Raw genomic sequence first — 26,884 nt, forward strand, 5'->3', positions numbered from 1 at the left:
TCTCATATCTCATTCTATGTATAGTCAGAAGGCTGCTGTAAGGGATCTAAGATCACATGGTTAGTACTTTCTGACACTGTTGTAGGAGTGCCACACTATTGTCATACATCCAAAGGGTCACTAACGGGATAGCAGGAAGTTTTACAACACTCTTAAATGTATATATCAAAAGTAATAGGATTGCTAGCACTTAGACTCAAACTGCAGATACTGATGGGCAAAGATTTTTCTGAGCACCTAAGATTCTGCATTGCGCAACAGACAACCAGTAAATTGGCTGAAGTGCAGTTGAACATTAATCTGTGGTTATGTCATACCTGCAATATCTAAGGAGTATCTTGTAAAAACAAGTAGATTGTGCAGTGGGGAAGCTAATCTTATTTAACAACCTTTAGTTGCCAGGGCAAATGGATGTATCTGGGATGCCTACCCAGAACCTGATCTCAACGTTTTCAGCATCTGGTCTGCAGGCATGCAAGAGAAGGAATAGAAAAGGACTACAATATCGCTCTAATGCTGATATGCTATGCTACTATACATTGGTCCTGCTGACACTGATTTATGTAGGCATGTATATAAATATATTTGTATAACTCTCACTTAATAATAATGCAAAAAAGAGCTGTGTAGGGGAGGTAGGTGAAAGGATGAAATAATGGTGAAGAAAATGCTGTTTACCTACAGGAGGTAGTGTTGTGGTTACACTTTCATTAGTTCCTTTATGTATATGAGACTGAGAATATGGAATTAAAATTGTAGCAGTTTGAAACTCTTGTTAGGACTCCATCAATTGAATATGCGCAATGCGGTGGTTGGAAAAGTAAAACAAAATTTAAATTCTGAGATCTGGGAATATCAAATACATAAGAACCTGTTGCACTCTCCAAAAAGTGCTCCAGAGAGCAAAGGCGCTACCACAAGCAAATGCACATATTCCATAAAGACGTGATGGAGGTGAATAGGGAAGATAAAACATATCGAAGAGCTGTAGACTACATAACTGATAGTGATTATGTCGGTGTTAGACCTGGCACCTTTGACGTGGGTCTCCCTTCCATTTTTGCTGTTGCCTCATGCACTTTTGCTGGTGTTAGATGCTTTGGGCAATGTGCCACTGCTGTCCTGTGCCACAGTGCAAGTGCTCCCTGTTGTAAATTGATGTATGGATTAGTGATTCCATGATTGGATGTTTGGCTTACTTTTCAGACCCTAGTACAGTGCACTGAGTGTGCCCAGGGCGTGTAATCCAAATGCTGCTGGATGGCCTGCAGCACTGGTTGTGCCACCCACAGAAGCAGCCTTGTAAAATGTGACTACGGTCTGCCATTGCAGAGCCTGCGTGAAGTCTGGTACTGTCATGCTGACTGGGCAAGTGCACCCACTTGTCAGTCCCTAAACATTCCCTTTTCTTCGAATGAGTCACCCCATTGGTAGGCCCAAGGGCAGGGTGCATTGTAAGTATAAGATAGGACAAGCCCTGATGAGTGTGGCATGTCCTAATAGTGAATTACAGCCATTTTCGTGTTTCACTATTGCAAGGCTACCTGTTCTCCATAGGCCAGAATGGGCTGTTAGATTATTACATGTTTATAATCCTAACAGACTCAGAGAACATGGTAGAAATTCGAGTTTAGGATGCCTGAACACAGAATGATAAAATACATCTTTTAGTGAAGTTGGTTTTAACATTCTGTGTTTGCAAATACCACTTTTAGAAAGTAGGTATTTGCTTGCCTAACCTTTCAAGCCTGCCTCTGCTAGGTTGTGTATTCCTTTGTCTGGTTTTGTGAGTGACAGAGTTGGGGGATTCCAAGAGACAGGATGAGTCAGCCCAGTGGTGAATGGAGAGATCTGCATCTAGATGGGAGGGAGGAGTTGCACCTGAACCTTGAATAGGGCTGTGCCTGCCTTCCACAATGCTGGCTCCACCCCCTGGGGTGCGGCCGATATCTCTGCCCTGCACACTGAAAGAAGAGAAGGATTCCTGTCAACAAAGTGCTCCAGGACTGTACTTGCCTTCCACAATGCTGGCTCCACCTCCTGTAGGGCGTCTGATGTTTCTGCCCTGCACTGTGAAAGGAAAGGAGAAGTCTGGTAAACAGAGTGCTTCAGAACTGGTTTGGACTGGGCAAAGGCCCCTTTCCCCTCAGAGAACAAAGGATTTTGGGGTATAAATATTGGGACCCTGATCCCATGAAATTAGATCACTTTTGGACTACAAGAAAAGACCTTTACTGAGGAGAGGAACCTGAAGAAACTGAGGAGAGACTATTCCCATCTGAAGTGCTGCTTGGGGGATTGGCCTTCAGTGGTTGCCTTACTGCCAAAGGAAGGAGAAATGAACTTTGTGTACTTTGCTTTCAACTTGTGAAGGATCTCCAAGGGCTTGGAAAAGAGCTTGCCTCCTGCTGAAGTCTCAGGGACAACAAGATTCAACCCCCAGCTCCCCAGAGTTCTTGTGCAAGTGCCTGCTGCTGCTTGGGCCTTCTGCGGAACAGCGTGTCACAAGGAGCTGGAAGCGCAACTCAATGAGCAGAAGCGTGTCGCCGTCGCTGGGCCTGCCGTCGCAACTCCGAAGGAGGGTGTCGCCTCTGTAACTGTCGCACAGGTTAGATATGAAGACACTCTACCATTCACATCGAAAGCCAAAATCCCTCTAGGGGAACACCCCTACAGGCAATCCTGTGCTGAAGCAGAACCAAGACAAAAAGTGCACAAACACAGATGAATATGGCTCGCTGTCAAGAGAAACCTATGGAAGCAAGGGTTCAGAAAAGGACCACTTGGGTTGCACCAAAAAAACCCTGTCAGCAAATGCTTATATGAAAACAATAGACCCACATACTTACCCAGAAGCAGAATGCAGCTGTCTGCTGCACCACCTAGATTAGATGAATGTCTTTAAAAGACATGTAGCTTAGAAGGTACTGGGGAAGGGCTACGCAGGGGACGCTGGGAGTATGCATTGTGGCAGTCAGCATGCATGAATGTAATTCAGCACGGTCTTACCTGTGACTCACAGAGTTACAGCATCCGGGGCTGAAAAGGAGTCGAGTGCAGTGAACCAATGGCTTTGGGGAGATGGAAATTGCATAACTACATTCCAGTGCACACATCACGGCAGCCAATCAGAGAGACAGTGGAATAAGGAATAAGACAACAAAACAACATGTGCACAGATCGCGTGCCCATTTTGTTGCTAAATTTAAGGAAGTCGGAACCCAAAAAAATAATGTTATAAATGGCCATTCCATGTCGAACATTCCAGCCCTGAACAGAATTAACTTGTAACATGTAAGTGCGTGTCTCTTTTTTGGCAGTAGAAATAACAGGAAGATGCTATAAGACACCTTCCCCTTATTTGGGACAGAAGGTAAAAAGTCTTTCAAGGTGTCTGGTCAAAGTCCTGTGACAGGCGGTCCTACCTGAGTGAGGGGTGAAAGAGGGCAGAAAGTAAATATTTATTCCCGACTTGACTACCAATCAATCAGTATGTCTCTTAAATGCATGATTCAACCCCAAAATTCCTTCCCCAAACTTGTGGGAATCCTCGCACCCACGTACAACAGAACCCCCCCCAAAAAAGCAATGCGGTACTCAACATGTCGAGTTCCAATGCACTGCAAGCAAACCCTTGCTGAACTATGAACTGCTCACATTATATATGCAAAGAAAAATACAGATTCTTGGATTTAATCGCTTGACTCCAGTGCCTGGACATGGGAAAGGCAACAGTCCAATGGGGTTCCGACAGCTCCCCCTGACCCCACCCCCTGCTCTCGTTTAATCACCAGTTCACCCGGTGCATATTATGACAGTGGAAGTAGAACTGGACTTCCAGATGTGAGGCTTAAAGACATGCAGTTGCTTTCACGGTTATCATTAGAGCAGCCATTGCCAAAATTTTGGAACTTTTTGATAGGCGCCTTGATGCCTTCGGGTTTTAGTTGCGCAATACAAGTTATTTTTCATTCAATCAATGAAACACCACACTTGTGCAAGCCAAACGTGAAAGTCCCACACAACACAGTCCTCATGTTACATCAGTGGTGGATGCGTGTTCCTGATAGGATGACAGGTCACTATTACTGACGGACATGGAAGTTCAGAGTGAGGCAATATCTAGCACGGTGCACCTTGGGCCCACCAACTGAACAACGGATAAAATGGTGACCTGGCTTGGTTTTATTTGCATAAGACCTACATGCTGAGGCATATGCAATGCTGCTTCTGAATAGCAGAAAGAAGCATCACGGTATGTGCTTAGATGCGCAGTTTATTTCCTGTCATCCTAATCTGTTAAATTAAAATGTATAATAGCCCGGCACATCTTGTTAAATAAATATATTGCTGCGCGATAACATGACACGTGCATGCTATGGAATAGAAATAGACCTATATAATGTATAAAAATGAAAAATATTGCCCATGGTTTCATTTTTAAATTTCGCATTGGGCTACGCTTCCTCCCTTGCAACACACAATGTGCAATAATTAACAAAACAGCCTTCAATACTATAACTGGACCAGTAAGTTTTGTATTAACTCAACACCGCAGTGAAGCAGCAGAAGTAAAACGTTATCAGTGTATTTACATAAGCCGCATGACAGATGTGCCAACCGTTATCAACAGAGCATTTCAGTGGGACTCCAGCGGTGCTCTGTAGAAGAGGAACGTTTATTGTTTCTGCCTCTACATGACTGAAGCTGTATCCCACGCTGCACACATTCGTTCCTTCGTGGAATCTTCACCTCCTGCTGCCTCGAGCGAGACTCCCATTACTGGCACCGAAGCAAAAGCTAAATTGCAACTCGTCGCTGGCCTCAAATCACGAAGTGACTCACTACAACTCATTACCTCCTCGTCCTGTCTCCCCGTCCCATTCTTTAACAGTGAGCAGCTAGTCTGCTCTACAGAAACCTATTACCCAGCCGAGCTTTTTGCACTTCCCCAACATGGCGTCACCATAATGTGACAATAAAGGGGGAAGTGCAGTAGAGAAACTTCCTGAGAATACCAAAGGAAAAAACCCAGAACCAAAACAATCACCCCCCAAAAAAATGCAAATACGGGGAGGGAGGGAAAGGCTCAAGAATGGGACGGGGAGACCAGGACTCGGAGTAATGAATATTACCGGTAAGTAACCGGGCAATGCGTCTCGCACGCACAAAAGCACTTTCTCCCACCTTCACACCCCTATTCGGTTCTTATTCAGGCGTGTCCTGACAGTGTCATCTTGACTTTGTCAGCAGTGAACTCGTAAACGAGGCAGCGCCTAATAGCTACTACAGACCGTATCTGGTCAGGGTGTAAATCTCGGATGATGAAACAGTTAACGAGATATGAAACATGCCTCAAGGTGGAAAAAAGTAACATTGCGACTATCAGACGTGTTAGTTGAGTTCTAATAATCTGCACACGGTCAAGTGGAGGTAGCGCTAAAACAGCCAAGAAGGAGCCTTGATTCTTTTATTTTATCGTATTTTTTCATAAAGTATTTTGAATGTCAACCTCATGGTCAACTTTTTATCTGGTGGTGATAGTCACCATTTTAGCGGACGGTTTTTGTGTGGAGGGACTGAGAATGTAATTATGTGACAACAGCATGCTCCCAAGTACACCCCCGAGAATAGGTTAAGAATGGAACAGCCCTTGCCTACAAACCCAGCTATAGACTTTGGCACACCATCATTACAAAATGCAATCTATGCAAAATTACATTAAATAATAGCGGGCCCCTGCTATTATATTTTGGGCAATGCCCACTGGACCTGGCCCACGCGGGGGCCTCATTTAAATGATGTAAACAAAACAATTCCCAACAGGTATTATTGAGAGACAATTTCAAGTGTGCATGCCTAAAGACATTACTGAGAACAGAAACAAGGAGTCAAAAGGGATTTTAAAGAACGGTGGTATTATTCACCAAGGACAAAGGGCATTCAACGTACATTTACAGTTTTCAACAGCACTGTAAAGATTAGATCTTGTGACAACCCAGTGGCACTTAGTGCAAGGTGCTATATACAGTTTAGGTGAAGTGAAAGTGCAAGTGCTTAAGAACAGCTTTTGTGGCGCATAGAGTATAGTATATACATCAATTACAGCTTCAATTATAAAACAAGTTGCAATCACTTGAGAAAAAATTATTTTCTTATAAGAGCTTAAAGTGTCATATGCGTCATTTGATTCAAGCTGTGTGGTCGACGGCGTTTCGATCCCCTTGGGTCGGGATCGTCATCAGGATGGGGTTGTTCTCAATAAATACAGTGAAAGAGCCAAGCAGGGATGCGTGGCTTGCGGCTTTCGGAATGACTACGAGCTGTTCGGCACTGAATTCAGTGCCGAACAGCCACGCCAGATGAGCTCTTGCCCTCTGTGCCCCTCTTCTCCACAGAAGCTGCCCATCTACGTGAGCAGTCCCAGGACAAGTCGCTACCAGCGACCAGCTCGTAGTCATTCCGAAAGCCGCAAGCCACGCATCCCTGCTTGGCTCTTTCACTGTATTTATTGAGAACAACCCCGTCCTGATGACGATCCCGACCCAAGGGGATCGAAACGCCGTCGACCACACAGCTTGAATCAAATGACGCATATGACACTTTAAGCTCTTATAAGAAAATAATTTTTTCTCAAGTGATTGCAACTTGTTTTATAATTGAAGCTGTAATTGATGTATATACTATACTCTATGCGCCACAAAAGCTGTTCTTAAGCACTTGCACTTTCACTTCACCTAAACTGTATATAGCACCTTGCACTAAGTGCCACTGGGTTGTCACAAGATCTAATCTTTACAGTGCTGTTGAAAACTGTAAATGTACGTTGAATGCCCTTTGTCCTTGGTGAATAATACCACCGTTCTTTAAAATCCCTTTTGACTCCTTGTTTCTGTTCTCAGTAATGTCTTTAGGCATGCACAATTGAAATTGTCTCTCAATAATACCTGTTGGGAATTGTTTTGTTTACATAGTATACCCATCCCAACTTGGTTTATGGGTTCCCTCCTGTTTTTCCTATAACTCATTTAAATGAAGCGCGGGAGCCCACGCTTCATTTTTGTTTATAATTTCGGCGGGATTCGTGACCCCAGTGCAAATTCCGCCGAAATTATAAAAAACAAAACGCTTTTCAAAACAAGACGCGTTTCGGCATACGCCTTCCTCTGTGGTACGAGGGCGTGCCGGACACGGCCATTGTTTTATTACGATTACCTCGTGATCACATTTACAAATACTAAACATCAATAAAGGACTAATGCAACAATGTATAAACACGCATAATCTTGAGCGCCATTTTGTAACAGTGCATGATACATATACTGCGCATTGCTATTGAATTCTACTGTTCATATAATCAATAGAACTCATCTTCGCATCTCAATATTATGTAGAAGTTCATTGCTTAATCTCGCCCTGTATGGGCTACCTTCTACTAATTCATAAGGCCCTGTATGGGCTACCTTGTGCATTTGTCCTAACCAAATCATAATTTACAATGTACAAAAACGTGCATTCCTCAAACTATATAAAATATCATTTTTTCATTTTCCCATTACATTTGGATATTTTATCCAACTACTGTTCAATTTACCACACTAGTCATCTCATAATTCTACTCAGCAAATAAAGTGCAATGTTTTTCTTAGACAGCCCTCAAACAATTATACCGTCTTATGTAATGCAGTCTGTATCAGTGAGAATATATACGCCTATAATTACCTGGTGGGTAGCTATTCTATGCAGAATGTATCACTCTAATGGATAAAGAGCCCTTTATCCTAAGTGTACTGTAAGTTCCTCATGACTATTCAAACCTTCCGGTGTCTTGGTGCAAAGATCTATAATGTACCTAGATTCTAGTCTGCGTAGTTTCTTCAATCTATCTCCTCCCCTTACGCTCATGGGAACATGATCTAAAGCAAAGTATGACATTAACTCATTATTGCTTTCGTGATACTTCTGAAAGTGTCTAGCTACTGGATAATTCACATCCCCTTTATTGATGGCGCGTAAATGTTCAAGTATGCACATTTTTGTTTGGTGAATAGTGCTCCCAATATACCTCAATCCGCAAGGGCAGACTAAACAATATACGTTATAGGGTGTTGAACAGGTCAGGAACTTTTTAATTCTTCTCATATTGTCTCCCACCTTATATGTTGTGATCTTCTTACTATTTTTGCAGGCTTTGCACCTCCCACACGGGTAAAAACCCGGCGGGGGGGTCACCAAATGGTTTTGACAATGGTCGTGATAAATGACTCTTCGTCAGTGTGTCCTTCAACGCCCTTGCCCGTCTAAATGCTACCATCGGGCGAGTGGGTAGATCGGTTCCAACCACTGGATCCGTCTTAAGCAGATTCCAATTTTTTCTAAGGATCATACGTAGTCTATCTGCTCCCCTGGAGTAGGTCGTTATCATCCTAAATGTATTAGCATTCACTGACTTTACTGTACCTTTCTCTTTGAGCAACTCCACTCTGGATTTATTCTGTACTTTATCCAAAGCCGCCTTAAGGGCATTGCTTCCATAACCCCTGGCTTCAAATCTGGCTATGCTGTCTTGTGCATTGCTTTTGAAGTCTTCCTCGGTGGTGCAATTTCTTTTAATCCTTAGTAGCTCCCCATAGTGGATAATTTGGATTAACCTGGGGGGATGACTACTTGTTGAATGTAATATTGAGTTCCCGGCCGTGGGTTTCCGGTACAGTCTAGTGTTTAATTTCCCATCTCTCACTATAACTTCCAAGTCCAAAAAATTCACATTGGTACAGCTCACCTCTGCTGTAAACCTCAGATTGTACTCATTTTCATTTAGTTTCTTTACATATTTGGTTGCTGAGTCCACCGATCCCCTCCAAACCAGGAAGAGATCATCAATATACCTATACCAGGCTACGATGTTCTGTGTCCATTCCCCATTGGTATTGGCCCAGGCCACCCGCTCCTCCCACCATCCTACGAAAAGATTCGCAAAACTCGGGGAGTAACATGTGCCCATAGCCACCCCAGTTATTTGCTGGTAATACTGATCCTGGTATAGGAAAATGTTGTTCTCTAGACTAAAAGACAATAACTCTAGAAACATCTTGTTATGCTCAGAGAATTTTGCTGATCTTGTCACCAAGAAACTTTCTATAGCTATCAAACCTTTGCATGGCCTATGTTTGTATATAGACTAGCTATATCCATCACTAGCATGCAATCCCCTTCTCTCCACACCACTTTTTCTATGTGTGCTAAAAAGTCCTTGGTTTCCCTGATGCAGCTGCGTAGAGTTTTAACAAAATCAGTTAAGAAATAGTCAATGTACACAGACAAATGTTCTAATAGACTTCCTTGTGCACTCACGATTGGACGTCCCGGGGGCTTCTCATTGTTCTTATGTACTTTTGGCAAGTGATTCGCGTTTCGGAAATTAATTTTCCTCATCAGGGGCCAGCAGTAAAGTGCACGACAACTACTGCGCGATGGATGAGGACAGGAGTGATGTTTGGGGCTCATGGTAGAGCCTTTGGAACGAGCAGTAATTTGAAAGTGCATCCATCCAGGATCTATAAACTACATCTCCCACAAGCACAATGTGTGTTTTCATATAGGGAGATGGTAGACGTCGTGCACTTTACTGCTGGCCCCTGATGAGGAAAATAAATTTCCGAAACGCGTCGGGCCTATTTCAAACACGCAACTGCCTATACCAACTAACGCTTTGGGGAAGGCGCACGCAGGTTCGGGTGCTACCCGCTACTTGGACAACCCCATGGAGCGTAATACATTAGCAGCGGTCCTGCCGCTGGGTTGCACCACCCCGAAGAAACGGGGGCCACGAGACTCGCTATCTAAGGAGTCTCGTATGTGGAGCTGCGCGATGGATGAGGACAGGAGTGATGTTTGGTGCTCATGGTAGAGCCTTTGGAATGAGCAGTAATTTGAAAGTGCATCCATCCAGGATATATGGACTACATCTCCCACGAGCACAATGTGTGTTTTCATATAGGGAGATGGTAGAGGTCGTGCACTTTACTGCTGTCCCCTGATGAGGAAAATACATTTCCGAAACACGTCGGGCCTATTTCAAACACGCAACTGCCCATACCAACTAACGCTTTGGGGAAGGCGCACGCAGGCTCGGGTGCCACCCACTACTTGGACAACCCCATGGAGCGTAATATATATATATATATATATATATATGTGTGTGTGTGTGTGTTTGTGTGCATATATAAATACTTATATACATGTGTATATATATGTGTGTGTGTGTATATATATATACATATGCGTGTGTATATATATATAAATATATGTGTGTGTGTATATATATATATACACACACATACATATATGTGAGAAAGTGTGTGTGTGTATATACATATATACATGTATATAAATAGCTATGTATGCACAGAAACATACATATATGTGTATACACACACACATATATATATATATATATATATATATATATATATATATATATATATATATATATATATATATATATATATATATATATATGTGTGTATATATTACCTACTGGCGGTCGCCAGTAGGTATATATAGTTAGGATTTTTTCTCTATGGGATTTTTGAAAATTCTATGTCTAATAACTTTGGCGTTTGTGGACGGAATTGGCTGAAATTTTCAGGAAAATGGAACATTTTGTTTCTGAGCAGCCCCTGAAAATTTGGGGGGGTTTCGTCAAGGGGGGGCCGAGAAAAAAGGGGGGTCCCAAAACGTGTTTTTAACATTGAGTTTCCCATAGGGCGGTTGGCCTCACTTTTAGCCCGAACGGCTGAATGGATTTGCACGAAACTTGGCAAAATTGTAGGGACTGGTAGCCCGATGTGCCTTTTGTAGGTCTCAACATATGTGCTACAGTGGATTTTGAGAAATTAACGTTTAAAAAAAGATATATATCTGTAACAGCGGACCGGGCAGCGCTCCAGTACGCGTACTTTTCGCGCAACTGAGCTTTGTGAAGCGAAGCTGATTGGTTCTCCGGCGTCTGCAAACATTCCAAACAGTCCATAGCGGCCGCCATCTTGTCTCTCGGTAGGATCGAGAGACAAGAGGAGGCCAAAGCGAAGGGGCAAATGACCATAAGGGGGCATAGTAGATCCTCGCTGACCCCCTAGGTTTGATGTGGAGGTTTTAAAAGGGCCCCGCGGGGCAAAAAAAAAAAATAATAATAATAATCGAACGGCTGAATGGATTTGCACGAAACTTGGTAAAATATTAGGGACTGGTAGCCCGATGTGCCTTTGCCAGGTCTCAATATATGTGCTCCAGTGGATTTTGAGAAATTAACGTTCAAAAAAAGATATATATCTGTAACAGCGCTCCGCTTCGCGTAACGGAAGTTTGCGAAGCTGATTGGTCATTCTGTCACTGGGCTATAGTTGGGCTACATCTGGCTGATATTTGGGCTACATTTGTTTTTTTTGTCTCTGGCGGCCATCTTTGGGCTACATTGGGCTACATTGGGCTTCATTGGGCTTCATTGGGCTACATTGGGCTACATTTGGGCTCCAACATATATATAGGCCAATGTAGCCCAATATATATTTTTCAAAGTTAATTTTCGTAAAAACCACTGGAGCATATATCTTGAGACATAGCAAAGGCACATCGGGCTACCAGTCCCTACAATTTTGCCAAGTTTCGTGGAAATCCATTCAGCCGTTCGAGCTAAAAGTGAGTCCAACCGCCCTATGGAAATGAAGGAAATGAATGGGTAATTTGTAATTAGCAAATAGCTCATCGCAAACTAGGAATGGTAAAGAATCGCTATTTATTCCTTAAAGTTCGCTATTTAGGAAATGCAAAAAACTTTGATGATACATATGGCGGTTCATCTCTAACAAGATAAGAAGCATAGGGATAGATTTATGATGACTGGCGCATCACCAGGGATGTGTTAGTCATTCTGTGCCGCTGTTCCGTCACCTATGGTGTGCTGCATTTACAATGCGGCGCATCATGGGGCAAAAACAGCACAGATGCGTGATGTATCTGTGCCGTAAAGGTGGCGCATTGCTGGAGTTGTATCGCAAGTGTGATGAAGCTCCAGCAAGGGTCGGGGGTGCCCCTGTCGCAGGGTTTCTGTTCTCACACAGAACTGTGGACAGAGGATTGGAACCTCGGCGAATTAGGGTGCCCCAAAACTCACCTTAGTAATCAAAAACCCCTTAGCAAGCTAGGTACAGTGTCACATTGGATATAACAAACTCTTAATGTTTAGACAATCCAGAATATGAACTTATAGTACCTCAGGATACGTGGAACTCATGAACAGTCGGTCGTTATATATTTCTTAGAAACCAGAACATGGAGTTAAGAAGAACACATGTGTATTTGAAATGTTTATTTACTAATGCCGTCTTCTCAGGCGTAGTATCTTAGATAATACAAGTACACATATTATCAGTAGCAAAATTACCAGCATAGTTACTAGTACATAAAAAGCGAATGGTGACAGTATGTTAACATGCTGTAAATGAATAAGAGTTAGCAACACTTATAAGCAGCCACGGGCCGTGGAGGGAGTTACGGTGGGGCAGGGACGCGGGGAGGGGGAGGGGCAGGGTGGAGAGGGCTCCACCCTGCCCCTCCCCCTCCCCGCCTCCCTGCCCCACCGTAACTCCCTCCACGGCCCGCGGCTGCTTATATCTCACCCTCCCTAATACACATATTATATTATTTGCTAAGAAGGTCTGTTTGTGTTGGTTTAGGGCGTGCCCATACTTTAGTGTCTTAGATTTGAAGGAATCACATCAGCATACACCAGCTCTCTCTTCATGTGAACCGCATCAACTGTTGTGTATGTGTGTTCGGCAAAGCAATATAAAACCCGCCTCATGCCCAGAATTGGCAGAAGCTGCACTTATGTTATGAGTATGAAGTCGTGGAGATCAGACCTCATAACAATTCTGTATCGTGTTGTTCTTGAAACTTCAGCACTCGCTGTACAGATATAGTTTAACAAGCAAAGCAGATAGTAGAGCAATAACATATTATTCTTATGTAAACCACGATGAACTACTAGGTTGAAAGCTAAAGCAACAACTAAGTGTCGTGTGCAGAAGTTGCAAAAAAGGAAAAATGGCGTTTAAACCGGTAATGAGCCCATGCTAACTTAACACGGTGTAAAGATATCCAGGACCTAGATGACACCTCCCCATGATCCGGAAACGAACTGAATAAGATAATAGAAGTGCCATCTCATGAGAGCAGATTGCAACTTTATATGTGGACGGTCCGCAAGGTAAAACATTAAAAACTAGGAAAATTTAATGCTAAAGAAAAATAAAACAGCCAAGTACTTTATCGAGTCTTAAGCCAATAGGCAAGCTAAATAATAAAAACTTGAGAAATAACTCAATGAATTGTCAATGAAATGCTAGTACTCAGCATATCAAACATGAAAAAGGTCTATGACATAACTGTGTATGCAAAATAAGCTGCAACAGCCTCCAATAGGAAGTCACCGTCTTCATCCGAAAAGAGTTCAGCCATCCAATTTAAAAGCGGAAAAGAACATACGTGCTCTCCCAGCACCGGATCCTCTATCACCATCAGAGGACAGCTCGGTGGGTTTTCAAGAAAGCTCTGTTCCAAGAAAGACTGTGTTGCCGCCAGTAAATTCCAGGGACCAATTAGTCCATGCATCAATGCCACAGCCATAATCCTTTCGCCAGGACAAACCAACTCGTGAGTAATGATAGGAGTCATCAGCTGATTAAAGTCGACGTCAGGAGAAACCGGTCCGCAGAGACACAAATCAATGGCCCAATCGAAATCACAGGTCAGGCAGTGAAATACAGGCTGGACACAGGTGAAGTAGGAGAATCGAAAAGATAAGCCATATGCCGTGCTTAATATCGCCAACGGCATTGTGCCATAATATTCTAGCATGCGATTGCGGAACAGTGTCAGCAGCTGCAGGGCGGGAGCTTGCACAGGAGGGACATCCATATTTAAAAATGTAAAAAAGCACAAGAGCGTCCGCTGGTAATGCAAGTAAAAATGGGAATCCACGAAGCACAGTGGAGAAAATAGAATGAAAGAAAGCAGGGATGACTCCAAAGATTTTCTCAAATGAAGTCACGAGACCACTGGTAACAACTTTAAAAAAGTGCGCCAGGGCCTTTGTGGAGGACGCGTTAAAGATAGTCCGAACCATCTTGCTGAAATGTAAAGGCGAAAGTTTCACGGGCCGAACTCAAGGCCACCTCTCTCTGAGACAAAAGAGCTCTTATTCTTGCCATGCCGTTGAAATCTGCTCCCAAGGTTGGTATTTGTGGCCAGATTGAAAACTCCCTATGTTCATGTGTGGGAGGAAATAGAACATTTCTGCAGCAAATAACCCGTTCACTTACTGTTACGATAAAAGGAATACTTTTAATTAACCCAGAACAATCTTCATTATTGAGCATCAAATAACTACCATTTTCCAACAACTTGAACGTGGGGATGATAGCAGGAACTGGTGTGCCTTGCAACACGCAAGCCATATTTGGTCAGTGTTTGTTGCATGAACCGTGTAACTGTATGTGCCTACACATTAGTGAATGATCTGGCGTCTCAGTGCATTCCTCTCCATTCAGATAAACTTCTTGATCATCTTTGAAACATCTGTATGTGTATGGAAGCGACCAGACCTCATGAAGAAAAGCACTACCTAAAGGTTCATAACGACCTATTGGTATATATTTCATACAATTTGAAAACTTATATAAAGCAAAAGGCAGCGTTATTAAACCGTGGATAAGGCACGTTGCCAAAAAACCCGCAATCCTCTGCTGATGATGTCACTGAGCATGTCATGAATGATGTAATATGTGACATCATCAGCAGTGGATTACGGGTAATAGTATCTCTAGTTTACTCCCCTATAGCTGTCTTTCTTTTAACATAAGTGTCTGTTTCCTTCCCTTATACTTACTGTTCTTTTTTAAAAAAAAAAATGTTGGTTCACTTCCGGTTCGCGTACCGGCGAGCGAACTGGGAAGCGAACTACGAGAAATAGAGGTTGGCACAGTTCCAAATATTGTACCAATTTTTTAATAACGGGGAGGTTTGTTTTTGTTGTTTTATATTTTTTTTATTATTTTTCTGAACATTTTTTTACTTTTTTGGGTTATTCTTGGAGGGGCAATGAAAACGATTCATTGTAAAGGGCTCAACAGGAGCAACAAAACAAAAAAAAAGTATTTATTATTTGGGGCGTTTCGTACAAACTTGCATATGATAGTCAATAGCTCTGTTGATCAGAGTGATGCTTCTTTCTCCATAGCAAATGAATCCACTGCAATGTACGCAGACTTGTTTTACTTCATGAAATCTCGTTTGTATATTTGGCACCATCTCCCTGCCCTCTGGTCCCGTTACTTCCGGTACAACAGATCTTCTGGCCATAATAGGGAGATTATCTAGGTCGTTACGAAACTGTGCAGCACTGTAGTTGTTAGGATGCCACCTAGTCATATGGCGATGCATTGTGTAGTTTCCGAAACTGTATTTTTTGTCGGTCCCTCTGGACAGTCTATCTTGACATATAAGGCAAGTTACGTATCTTGCATTTACTTTTTTCTGACCTTTGGGAATTTTAAAAAATTGCCAAATGAAGTTTTCTTTCCGGTGAGACGTCCTGGGCTCCTCAGGCAAAAAGTGCCTCTCTTCATGCTCGTCGTCCTGTTCTTCTTCTTCCTCTTCTTGCTGAATTATAACTTGAGCAGGTGGTCCACTCTTCCATAATGAGTGACTGTATGTATGAGTGATTGTATGGGTGAATGAGTGAATGTGTGTGTAGACGTAGGAATCAGTGAGTGCGTATGTAGTAACTGGTATTGGTGTGTCATGATGTCATCAGTGATGTCATTTGAGATGTCATCAGTGATGTCACCAGTGATGTCATTTGAGATGTCATCAGTGATGTCATCAGTGATGTCACTGACCATGTCATGAATGATGTAATATGTGACATCATCAGCAGTGGATTGCGGGTGCGCGATATATAGTTAGTGCAACTAACTATATATGGAATTTCAATGGTTTTGTGTGAGTAAAATAAGGTTTTCTAAATGCTAATTCCTAACTATATTTGGTCTATAACCTATGTTTTTTTCAGTGAATTTTCAAGGTTTTGTAAATGCTAATTCCTAACTATATATGGTCTATAGCCTATTGTTTTTTCAGTGAATTTCATTGGTTTTTTAACAGCTAATATCTGTAGCTGTAAAATGTATTCTTCTTTAAATCCAAAAATATATTTTATATGTTTATGAATAATTTTTTTTTTAAATATTTTTTTTTCTTCGTTCCCGCTTCGCGAATCGGGAAGCTTCCCGTTAGCTGACCTTGATGCCGCGAAATAGACCGCGAGCCGGTAAACGTTTCTTTACCGCAAGTGCCGCGTTAGAAAACAACATCGTGACGCCTCCCGTCCGCATGACGTTCCACGTTGTCGCTTGATACGTCATATGACGTGCTACGTTAGCGAACTGGTACGCGAAGCGAGTGCCAAAGCGCAGGTTTCTGGAAGCAAACCGGGAGGCCCTGCAAAGCGCTTAACGTAAACACAGCAAGTCATGTGACTTGGTAATAACACTTTTCATTGGTTCATTTCACTTTTGGTTTCCTAATGATGTAAGACTAGGTCATATAATCTAAAATGAACACTTTTGATTGGTTGAGAACTCTTGTTTTTCCCAAATGATGAAAATCCCTCCTTCTTTCCTCACTCTGACTTTCATCTTTGTGAGAGAAAGACCCTTTGTTACCAGTGAGCAATGGCTTCTTTAGTAGCTTCAGCTGGTGCTTCCCCACCACCTCCACCACATCCAAGGAAGAGTGGACCACCTGCTCAAGTTGTAATTCAACAAGAAGAAGAAGAAGAGGAACAGGAGGACGAGCACGAAGAGAGGCAGTTTTTGCCTGAGCAGCCCAAGACGTCTCACCGGAAAGAAAACTTCATTTGGCAATTTTTTAAAATTCCCAAAGGTCAGAAAAAAGTAAATGCAAGATACGTAACTTGCCTTATATGTCAAGATAGACTGTCCAGAGGGACCGACAAAAAATACAGTTTCGGAAACTACACAATGCATCGCCATATGACTAGGTGGCATCCTAACAACTACAGTGCTGCACAGTTTCGGAACGACCTAGATAATCTCCCTATTATGGCCAGAAGATCTGTTGTACCGGAAGTAACGGGACCAGAGGGCAGGGAGATGGTGCCAAATATACAAATGAGATTTGGTGAAGTAAAACACACCTGCGTATTTTGCGATGGATTCATTTCCTACGGAGAAAGAAGCATCACTCTGATCAACAGAGCTATTGACTATCATATGCAAGTTTGTCCGAAACGCCCAAAATAATAAATACTTCTTTTTTTTGTTTTGTTGCTCCTGTTGAGCCCTTTACAATGAATCGTTTTCATTGCCCCCTCCAAGAAAAACCCCAAAAAATATAAAACTGTTCCGAAAAATTCAAAAACAGTAAAAAAATGTTCAGAAAAATAAAAAAAAAAGTTCTTTTCAGAACTACCTCCCCGTTATTAAAAAATTGGTACAATATTTGGAACTGTGCCAACCTCTATTTCTCTTAGTTCACTTCCTAGTTCGCTCGCTGGTACGCGAACTGGAAGCGAACCAAAAACAGTAAGTATAAGGGAAGGAAACACACACTTATGTTAAAAGAAAGACAGCTATAGGGGAGTAAACTAGAGATACTATTACCCATAATCCACTACTGATGATGTCACATATTACATCATTCATGACATGCTCAGTGACATCATCAGCAGAGGATTGCGGGTTTTTTGGCAACATGCCTTATCCACGGTTTAATAACGCTGCCTTTTGCTTTATATAAGTTTTCAAATTGTATGAAATATATACCAATAGGTCTTTATGAACCTTTAGGTAGTGCTTTTGTTCATGAGGTCTGGTCGCTTCCATACACATACAGATGTTTCAAAGATGATCAAGAAGTTTATCTGAATGGAGAGGAATGCACTGAGACGCCAGATCATTCACTAATGTGTAGGCACATACAGTTACACGATTCATGCAACAAACACCGACCAAATATGGCTTGCGTGTTGCAAGGCACGCCAGTTCCTGCTATCATCCCCACGTTCAAGTTGTTGGAAAATGGTAGTTATTTGATGCTCAATAATGAAGATTGTTCTGAGTTAATTAAAAGTATTCCTTTTATCGTAACAGTAAGTGAACGGGTTATTTGCTGCAGAAATGTTCTATTTCCTCCCACACATGAACATAGGGAGTTTTCAATCTGGCCACAAATACCAACCTTGGGACACGTTTCAACGGCATGACAAGAATAAGAGCTCTTTTGTCTCAGAGAGAGGTGGCCTTGAGTTCGGCCCGTGAAACTTTCGTACTTCACATAGCGAACACCCGTACACAGGTTTGCCTTTCAATTTCAGCAACATGTTTCCGACTATCTTTAACGCATCCTCCACAAAATCCCTGGCACACTTTTTTAAAGTTGTTACCAGTGGTCTCGTGACTTCATTTGAGAAAATCTTTGGAGTCATCCCTGCTCCCTTTCATTCCATTTTCTCCACTCTGGTTCGTGGATTGCATTTTTACTTGCATTACCAGCGGACGCTCTTGTGCTTTTTTACATTTTTAAATATGGATGTCCCTCCTATGCAACCTCCGACCCTGCAGCTGCTGACACTGTTCCGCAATCGCATGCTAGAATATTATGGCACAATGCCGTTGGCGATATTAAGCACGGCATATGGATTATCTTTTCGGTTCTCCTACTTCACCTGTGTCCAGCCTGTATTTCACTGCCTGACCTGTGATTTCGATTGGGCCATTGATTTGTGTCTCTGCGGACCGGTTTCTCCTGACGTCGACTTTAATCAGCTGATGACTCCTATCATTACTCACGAGTTGATTTGTCCTGGCGAAAGGATTATGGCTGTGGCATTGATGCATGGACTACTTGGTCCCTGGAATTTACTGGCGGCAGCACAGTCTTTCTTGGAACACAGCTTTCTTGAAAACCCACCGAGCTGTCCTCTGATGGTGATAGAGGATCCGGTGCTGGGAGAGCACGTATGTTCTTTTCCGCTTTTAAATTGGATGGCTGAACTGTTTTCGGATGAAGACGGTGACTTCCTATTGGAGGCTGTTGCAGCTTATTTTGCATACACAGTTATGTCATAGACCTTTTTCATGTTTGATATGCTGAGTACTAGCATTTCATTGACAATTCATTGACTTATTTGTCAAGTTTTTATTATTTACCTTGCCTATTGGCTTAAGACTCGATAAAGTACTTGGCTGTTTTATTTTTCTTTAGCATTGAATTTTCCTAGTTTTTAATGCTTTACCTTGCGGACCGTCCACATATAAACTTGCAATCTGCTCTCATGAGATGGCACTTCTATTATCTTATTCAGTTCGTTTCCGGATCATGAGGAGGTGTCATCTAGGTCCTGGATATCTTTACACCGTGTTAAGTTAGCATGGGCTCATTACCGGTTTAAACGCCATTTTTCCTTTTTTGCAACTTCTGCACACGACACTTAGTTGTTGCTTTAGCTTTCCACCTAGTAGTTCATCGTGGTTTACATGAGAATAATATGTTATTGGTCTACTATCTGCTTTACTTGTTAAACTATATCTGTACAGCGAGTGCTAAAGTTTCAAGAACAACACGATACAGAATTGTTATGAGGTCTGATCTCCACGACTTCATACTCATAACATAAGTGCAACTTCTGCCAATTCTGGGCATGAGGCGGGTTTTATATTGCTTTGCCGAACACACATACACAACAGTTGATGCGGTTCACATGAAGAGAGAGCTGGTGTATGCTGATGTGATTCCTTCAAATCTAAGACACTAAAGTATGGACACGCCCTAAACCAACACAAAGAGACCTTCTTAGCAAATAATATAATATGTGTATTAGGGAGGGTGAGATATAAGCAGCCGCGGGCCGTGGAGGGAGTTACGATGGGGCAGGGAGGCGGGGAGGGGGAGAAGCAGGGTGGAGCCCTCTCTACCTTGCCCCTCCCCCTCCCCGCCTCCCTGCCCCACCGTAACTCCCTCCACGGCCCGCGGCTGCTTATAAGTGTTGCTAACTCTTATTCATTTACAGCATGTTAACATACTGTCACCATTCGCTTTTTATGTACTAGTAACTATGCTGGTAATTTTGCTACTGATAATATGTGTACTTGTATTCTCCACCCTGCTTCTCCCCCTCCCCGCCTCCCTGCCTCACCGTAACTCCCTCCACGGCCCGCGGCTGCTTATAAGTGTTGCTAACTCTTATTCATTTACAGCATGTTAACATACTATCACCATTCACTTTTTATGTACTAGTAACTATGCTGGTAATTTTGCTACTGATAATATGTGTACTTTTATTATCTAAGGTACTACGCCTGAGAAGACGGCATTAGTAAATAAACATTTCAAATACACATGTGTTCTTCTTAACTCCATGTTCTGGTTTCTAAGAAATATATAACGACCGACTGTTCATGAGTTCCACGTATCCTGAGGTACTATAAGTTCATATTCTGGATTGTCTAAACATTGAGAGTTTGTTATATCCAATGTGACACTGTACCTAGCTTGCTAAATAGTTTTTGATTACTAACGTGAGTTTTGGGACACCCTAATTCGCCGAGGTTCCAATCCTCTGTCCACAGTTCTGTGTGAGAACAGAAACCCTGCGACAGGGGCACCCCCGACCCTTGCTGGAGCTTCATCACACTTGCGATACAACTCCAGCAATGCGCCACCTTTACGGCACAGATACATCACGCATCTGTGCTGTTTTTGCCCCATGATGCGCCGCATTGTAAATGCAGCACACCATAGGTGACGGAACAGCGGCACAGAATGACTAACACATCCCTGGTGATGCGCCAGTCATCATAAATCTATCCCTATGCTTCTTATCTTGTTAGAGATGAACCGCCATATGTATCATCAAAGTTATTTGCATTTCCTAAATAGCGAACTTTAAGGAATAAATAGCGATTCTTTACCATTCCTAGTTTGCGATGAGCTATTTGCTAATTAGCCGAATGTAGCCCAATGAAGCCCAATGTAGCCCAATGTAGCCCAAAGATGGCCGCCAGACACACAAAAAAACAAATGTAGCCCAAATATCAGCCAGATGTAGCCCAACTATAGCCCAGTGACAGAATGACCAATCAGCTTCGCAAACCTCCGTTACGCGAAGCGGAGCGCTGTTACAGATATATATCTTTTTTTGAACGTTAATTTCTCAAAATCCACTGGAGCACATATATTGAGACCTAGCAAAGGCACATCGGGCTACCAGTCCCTAATATTTTGCCAAGTTTCGTGCAAATCCATTCAGCCGTTCAATTATTATTTTTATTATTTTTTTTTGCCCCGCGGGGCCCTTTTAAAACCTCCACATCAAACCTAGGGGGTCAGCGAGGATCTACTATGCCCCCTTATAGTTATTTCCCCCTTTGTTTTGACCTCCTCTTGTCTCTCGATCCTACCGAGAGACAAGATGGCGGCCGCTACGGACTGTTTGGAATGTTGACAGACGCCGGAGAACCAATCAGCTTCGCTTCACAAAGCTCCGTTGCGCGAAAAGTCCGCGTACCAGAGCGCTAACCGGTCCGCTGTTACAGATATATATCTTTTTTTAAACGTTAATTTCTCAAAATCCACTGGAGCACATATATTGAGACCTACAAAAGGCACATCGGGCTACCAGTCCCTACAATTTTGCCAAGTTTCGTGCAAATCCATTCAGCCGTTCGGGCTAAAAGTGAGGCCAACCGCCCTATGGAAAACTCAATGTTAAAAACACGTTTTGGGACCCCCCTTTTTTCTCGGCCCCCACTGGACGAACCCCCCCCAAATTTTCAAGGGCTGCTCAGAAACAAAATGTGCCATTTTCCTGAAAATTTCAGCCGATTCCGTCCACAAACGCCAAAGTTATTAGACATAGAATTTTCAAAAAACCCATAGAGAAAAAATCCTAACTATATATACCTACTGGCGACCGCCAGTAGGTAATATATATATATATATATATAGCGAGAGAGAGAGAGAGAGAGTTAGTTTCCACTTATCTCTTTGACAAATAACCTCCTTGTTTCAATCAGCAGTTTGTTCAGGAGACACCAGTTACAAAGAATGCATAATTACTTTTGGCAACGTCTGGATGCAGGAGGTTCTGTTAATAATAAGTTAGTTGAAGGGATAATGGTCTCCAAGTGAACAGCAGCCAGAATACCAATGGTCACATTCCCGTCCTTGTAATAGCTTTGCATGGTTGGTGTGGAGAGCCCACATTGAGTTGCTGGATCTTTGGCTGTAGCAGCGGATGCCATTTCCCACAGACATAGTAGCATAATCACATGTGTCAGGAAGATTTTATTGGATGAACCATGATTGTATCTATGCGTTTTCATAGTCTGTAGCTTTAGCACAGTCACTAGATGACACGTGCCCTAAAACACGTACCAACAGTGAATAATTGAGAGTGAAGCATCATTTTAAATGTAACCACATGTTCTTCCATATCATTATCATTTGTCTTCTTTCCACACTCTTGATTCCATGGGTATTGTAGGGTCATAGTTTAAATAGTAATTGTGAGAAAATGGAAATGTTATTAAATTGATGGAAAGAAGCTGAGGTTGTGAGGTTTGTGAGGATCTTTCACAATTATAAGCTTACACTAGCTGAGGATCAATCCGTCCATTTAAATTGATGTTGTGTTTTCTGTACCATATGAAGCTGGGTCATTGATAGCTATGTCGTTGGCATCTATGAATCACTTCTGGCATTGATGGATGGATATGAGGCACACAATTCCAATGCAAACTCAATCCTTGCAACTTGACATAGAGTACGCTGAGAAGAAAATAAAAAAGAGCAGGCATGACAGGTAAAGTAGACTAAATATAACTCAACATTAAAATCCATCTACATAACAACATCATCTTAGGTAAATGAGGTTCCAGTATTTATAAATGCTGAGATCTGACCACATTATAAAGGTCAGAGACACAGATCAAAACACTCAATTAAGCCACTGTCCAAGCAATACAATCTACCACTCTCAGAGCAAACATGGAAGCTTATCTTCTAGCCGGTTATAAGCTGTATCATGTTGGAATAGATAAAGGCCTTTTATCCAAAACACCTATTTAGGTCTGACAATGGATGTAGAAAAATTTGAAGATATCAGTGACAAGAAAGAACCCTGTGGCATACCACATCAAATGGCTGACTTATGTGTTCTGAAGAGGGGGAGCAACAGAGTCTGAAAAGGGTGGACCTGGAGAGATCAAACCATTCCTGATATCAATAATTTTTAGACGTTTGATCAGCACCCCATGGTCAATGGTATAACATGTTGTTCTCACTTGAACAGGATGTACTTTTATATTTATTAAAAGTATCTAAACCTCTTCCAATCATACAGTCATGTATCTAAAAGTTCTACTGTGTTCCTACAGCTGTAATTATTTTTTAAATGCTGCGAATGATAGTTAAGTAGTCGGATCATTGAAAGTGGTGATTAATATTGGTGTAGGAAAAATGTAGCCTCTGTCCTGTTATATTAACCTTGACAATAAGTACGTAATGTTATTTTATTTGCATAAAAACTGTCTTCCCTATATACAATTCCAGGGAGAACGTCAAGTTGTACTGCACTTGTAAGTTAGATGGGACATATTTAGATCATATGTAGTGTTTCCACACTTACTTTCTCAGGCTCATTTCTCCCAAAGAAGAAATCCACCTGGATCCAATGAATGGATAGTCTATTTCCATGTAATAATTTGGTTACCTATCTTGAGCATGCAAATGTGGTTGCCAAAATGTAACACACTTCACTAAATGAAGACTGGCTAAAATCTTTTCTAGTGGTAGAAAACTATTTTATGGCTCAACATAAATTACACAGCTCTGTTCTTGCAGATGCATGCATGTTGCTGGAAAACATTAGCAGTAAGATATTTTGAGACAAATAAAAATCACTTACTCAGTTACCATTGGAGGATAGAGGCATTGTGTTCTGTAAAGGGTACCATGTTTGTATGCAGTGAAATGATGATTAACCCTGTGTCATTCTGTATGATGAACACTTTTATATGATTTTATCTCTGAAGGTTGGTCTACAGCAAATGACACAGTTTCTGAATAATCACCTGTGCTGGTCCCTTGATGGTTCACCCTCCATTCCATGGACATCCTCCAGGGAATAGTATCAGGTTAATAGCAGGAGCAAAGTATAACTTTGTAATGAATAGCAATTAATGCCTGTGTGCCAATTAGATTAATGCAGTCCTCAAAAGATAAGCATATCTTTCTGAGCATGATATTGCCTCCCACATAATCACTCCAGGAGTTCTTGGCAAAGTGATGAGGCCATTCCAAAATTTGAAGAAGGGTAACCCAAGTTTATCTCTCAAACAGTATAACATGGCTCTTACTCTTTAAACTGTCATACTCATGATGAAGATTCCTGTTCATCAAAATAAAAAAATAAAAGGCCCAAATAATTACTTTCAGGAACCTTCAAAATATATACATTAAAGAAATGATGCTCACCGGGCCTGTATTAAACACAATGCTGACTTTTCAGAAGTAACTTGTGCCCATTGGACCCTTCTGTATTACAGCAGGGTGCAAATACATGTGTGGTTCACCCTCTAATGTGGCTGATGTTTGTGCACACACTGCACCAGTGCAAACCCAAGTGGTGTTTCCTCATTTGCATTAGGGTGTAGCTCATTTCAAATGAGGGTTCCCTTTTCAGTTTTACTGTGCTGTAGCCATTGACATTGTTCTGCATTCTGTCCATCACCTGTTGTTTTTGCTTTTGCACCCCGAGTGGGACGGGTGTGCTCAGACGTGAGTCCCGTGCTCTCAATGCCACTGGAATCAAGCTATCCAGGCTGATGAGGGCTGGAAGCCCAAAACCGGTCCTTGGATGCTTGTTTCCAGTCCAGGGAGGACCTGGCTTGGCAGTTCGGGCTGGACTGTTCCCATGGGGCACAGGGTCAAGGCTGATTTGCATATAGCTGGGTTCAAACTGGAAAGGCATGGTGAGCAAAAAAAACGATGGATTTAGGCCCAGATCTTTGTACTGGGGTGAATGTATGACATTGTTCTGCATTCTGTCCATCACCTGTTGTTTTTGCTTTTGTCACCCCGAGTGGGACGGGTATGCTCAGGCGTGAGTCCCGTGCTCTCCATGCCACTGGAATCAAGCTATCCAGGCTGATGAGGGCTGAAAGCCCGAAACCGGTCCTTGGATGCTTGTTTCCAGTCCAGGGAGGACCTGGCTTGGCAGTTCGGGTTGGACTGTTCCCATGGGGCACAGGGTCAAGGCTGATTTAAATATAGCTGGGTTCAAACTGGAAAGGCATGGTGAGCAAAAAGACCATGGATTTAGGCCCAGATCTCTGTACTGGGGTGAATGTATGACATTGTTCTGCATTCTGTCCATCACCTGTTGTTTTTGGTAATGCTAACTTCGGCACAATGCCAAATTAGCCCTTTGGGTTTCATTTATTAGATGATGTACAATCAGTTTGTCACTTGGGAGCACACCTTGAGTGAAGAGCATGGGAGTTCCATTGATCCCCTGGCATCTCCTCATAGGCAAGTCCAGTCACTCACTGCACCTGTCTCTGAGTGGATCACTTCCCCCATTTGAAGGTGAAGCATGTTCTTCACCTCAATGAAAAGCAAACTGGGGGCTTCAAAAAGCCATCCTGCCTTACACTAATGGGCAGCTGATACTACAGGTGCAAGTTATCGCCTGCACAATGAACAGAGCATTGATTGTAATAGAGTGCATAGTACTAGTCTGGGCCTGCCATACAGAATTAAGAATATACTATGGTAGGTAGAGCTGATTAAGATAGCAGCCTCCTAATGGAGCTTAAAGATGGCTGGGATCAGTGCTTGAAATGGAAAAATAGAAGTGCAGGTACTCTGTATCAGAATAGATGCTTGTTTCTGAGGAGTGCCGGCACTCTCCAATGAAAAGTATTACATTTCTCTTGAGAAGTGCTGGTACACTCCATCACAAAATAAAAAGTTCCAGTACTTAGTACCGGACAGTACCGACCCATTTAAAGCACTAGCTGGGATCCTTCTACCAAATTAGAGGCAGAAAATTGAGTCAATTATTTTCCAAACATGCAGCATATTTTGATTTATTCAAACAGTCTTCATTAGCTACATTTGTCTATCAAGCACTACTAATGTTGGAAACATCAATATTACTATACTTTAAACACAGACTTATGTTGACTCTTTCTGTATGAAATTGTCCTTTTGCATGGTCACCCCTCCCCCCCACTTGTAGCTAGATTTTTTGAGCTTGTGTATGGACTCTGAACACTAGAGCGCTGCCTCACAGCACCCAATATATTTGCTCTGACCCCTAAAAATATGACTATAATCAGCCAATCCCTTATTGATATGTTTAGCTTACCTGTATGCCCCTAGTATATGGTACTCTGTGACAGAGCCTTTATGTTAAATGTCACTAGTGGACTGGAGCACTTATCGTACTATCACAAAAGTGACAAGTAAAAACATGACTCTAGACCTGTTACAGCAGCCTGGATGGGCACTTTTAAACTGCCATTTTGACCTGCTAAAATCACCCTTTTATCAAACCCAAACCTTCCCTTTAAATAGTAGTAAGTCACCTCTAAATTAGGCCTTACCAGCCCCTAGGCAGAGTGTAAGGTGCTTAAACATAAGACATATGTATCTACAGTTTTTACATTGCCTTACAGTGAAAATGGTTCCAAACCTATGTTCCCTGTGTCGTGGATAACACTGGGGTACTCTA

General features: G+C 42.3%; 1 protein-coding gene across 1 annotated transcript in view; it reads right to left on the reverse strand.

The window, feature by feature from the left end:
- LOC144783900 (extracellular calcium-sensing receptor-like) overlaps positions 1-26,884 on the reverse strand; it is a 174,724-nt gene that overhangs the window by 137,835 nt on the left and 10,005 nt on the right. The window contains exon 3 of the mRNA XM_078662641.1: positions 22,204-22,508. Coding sequence (XP_078518767.1) covers positions 22,204-22,508 — 305 coding nt within the window. The remainder of the gene's footprint in view (positions 1-22,203; positions 22,509-26,884) is intronic.

The sequence above is a fragment of the Lissotriton helveticus genome, chromosome 10 (assembly GCF_964261635.1).
Source record: "Lissotriton helveticus chromosome 10, aLisHel1.1, whole genome shotgun sequence".
Classification (NCBI taxonomy): Eukaryota; Metazoa; Chordata; class Amphibia; order Caudata; family Salamandridae; genus Lissotriton; species Lissotriton helveticus.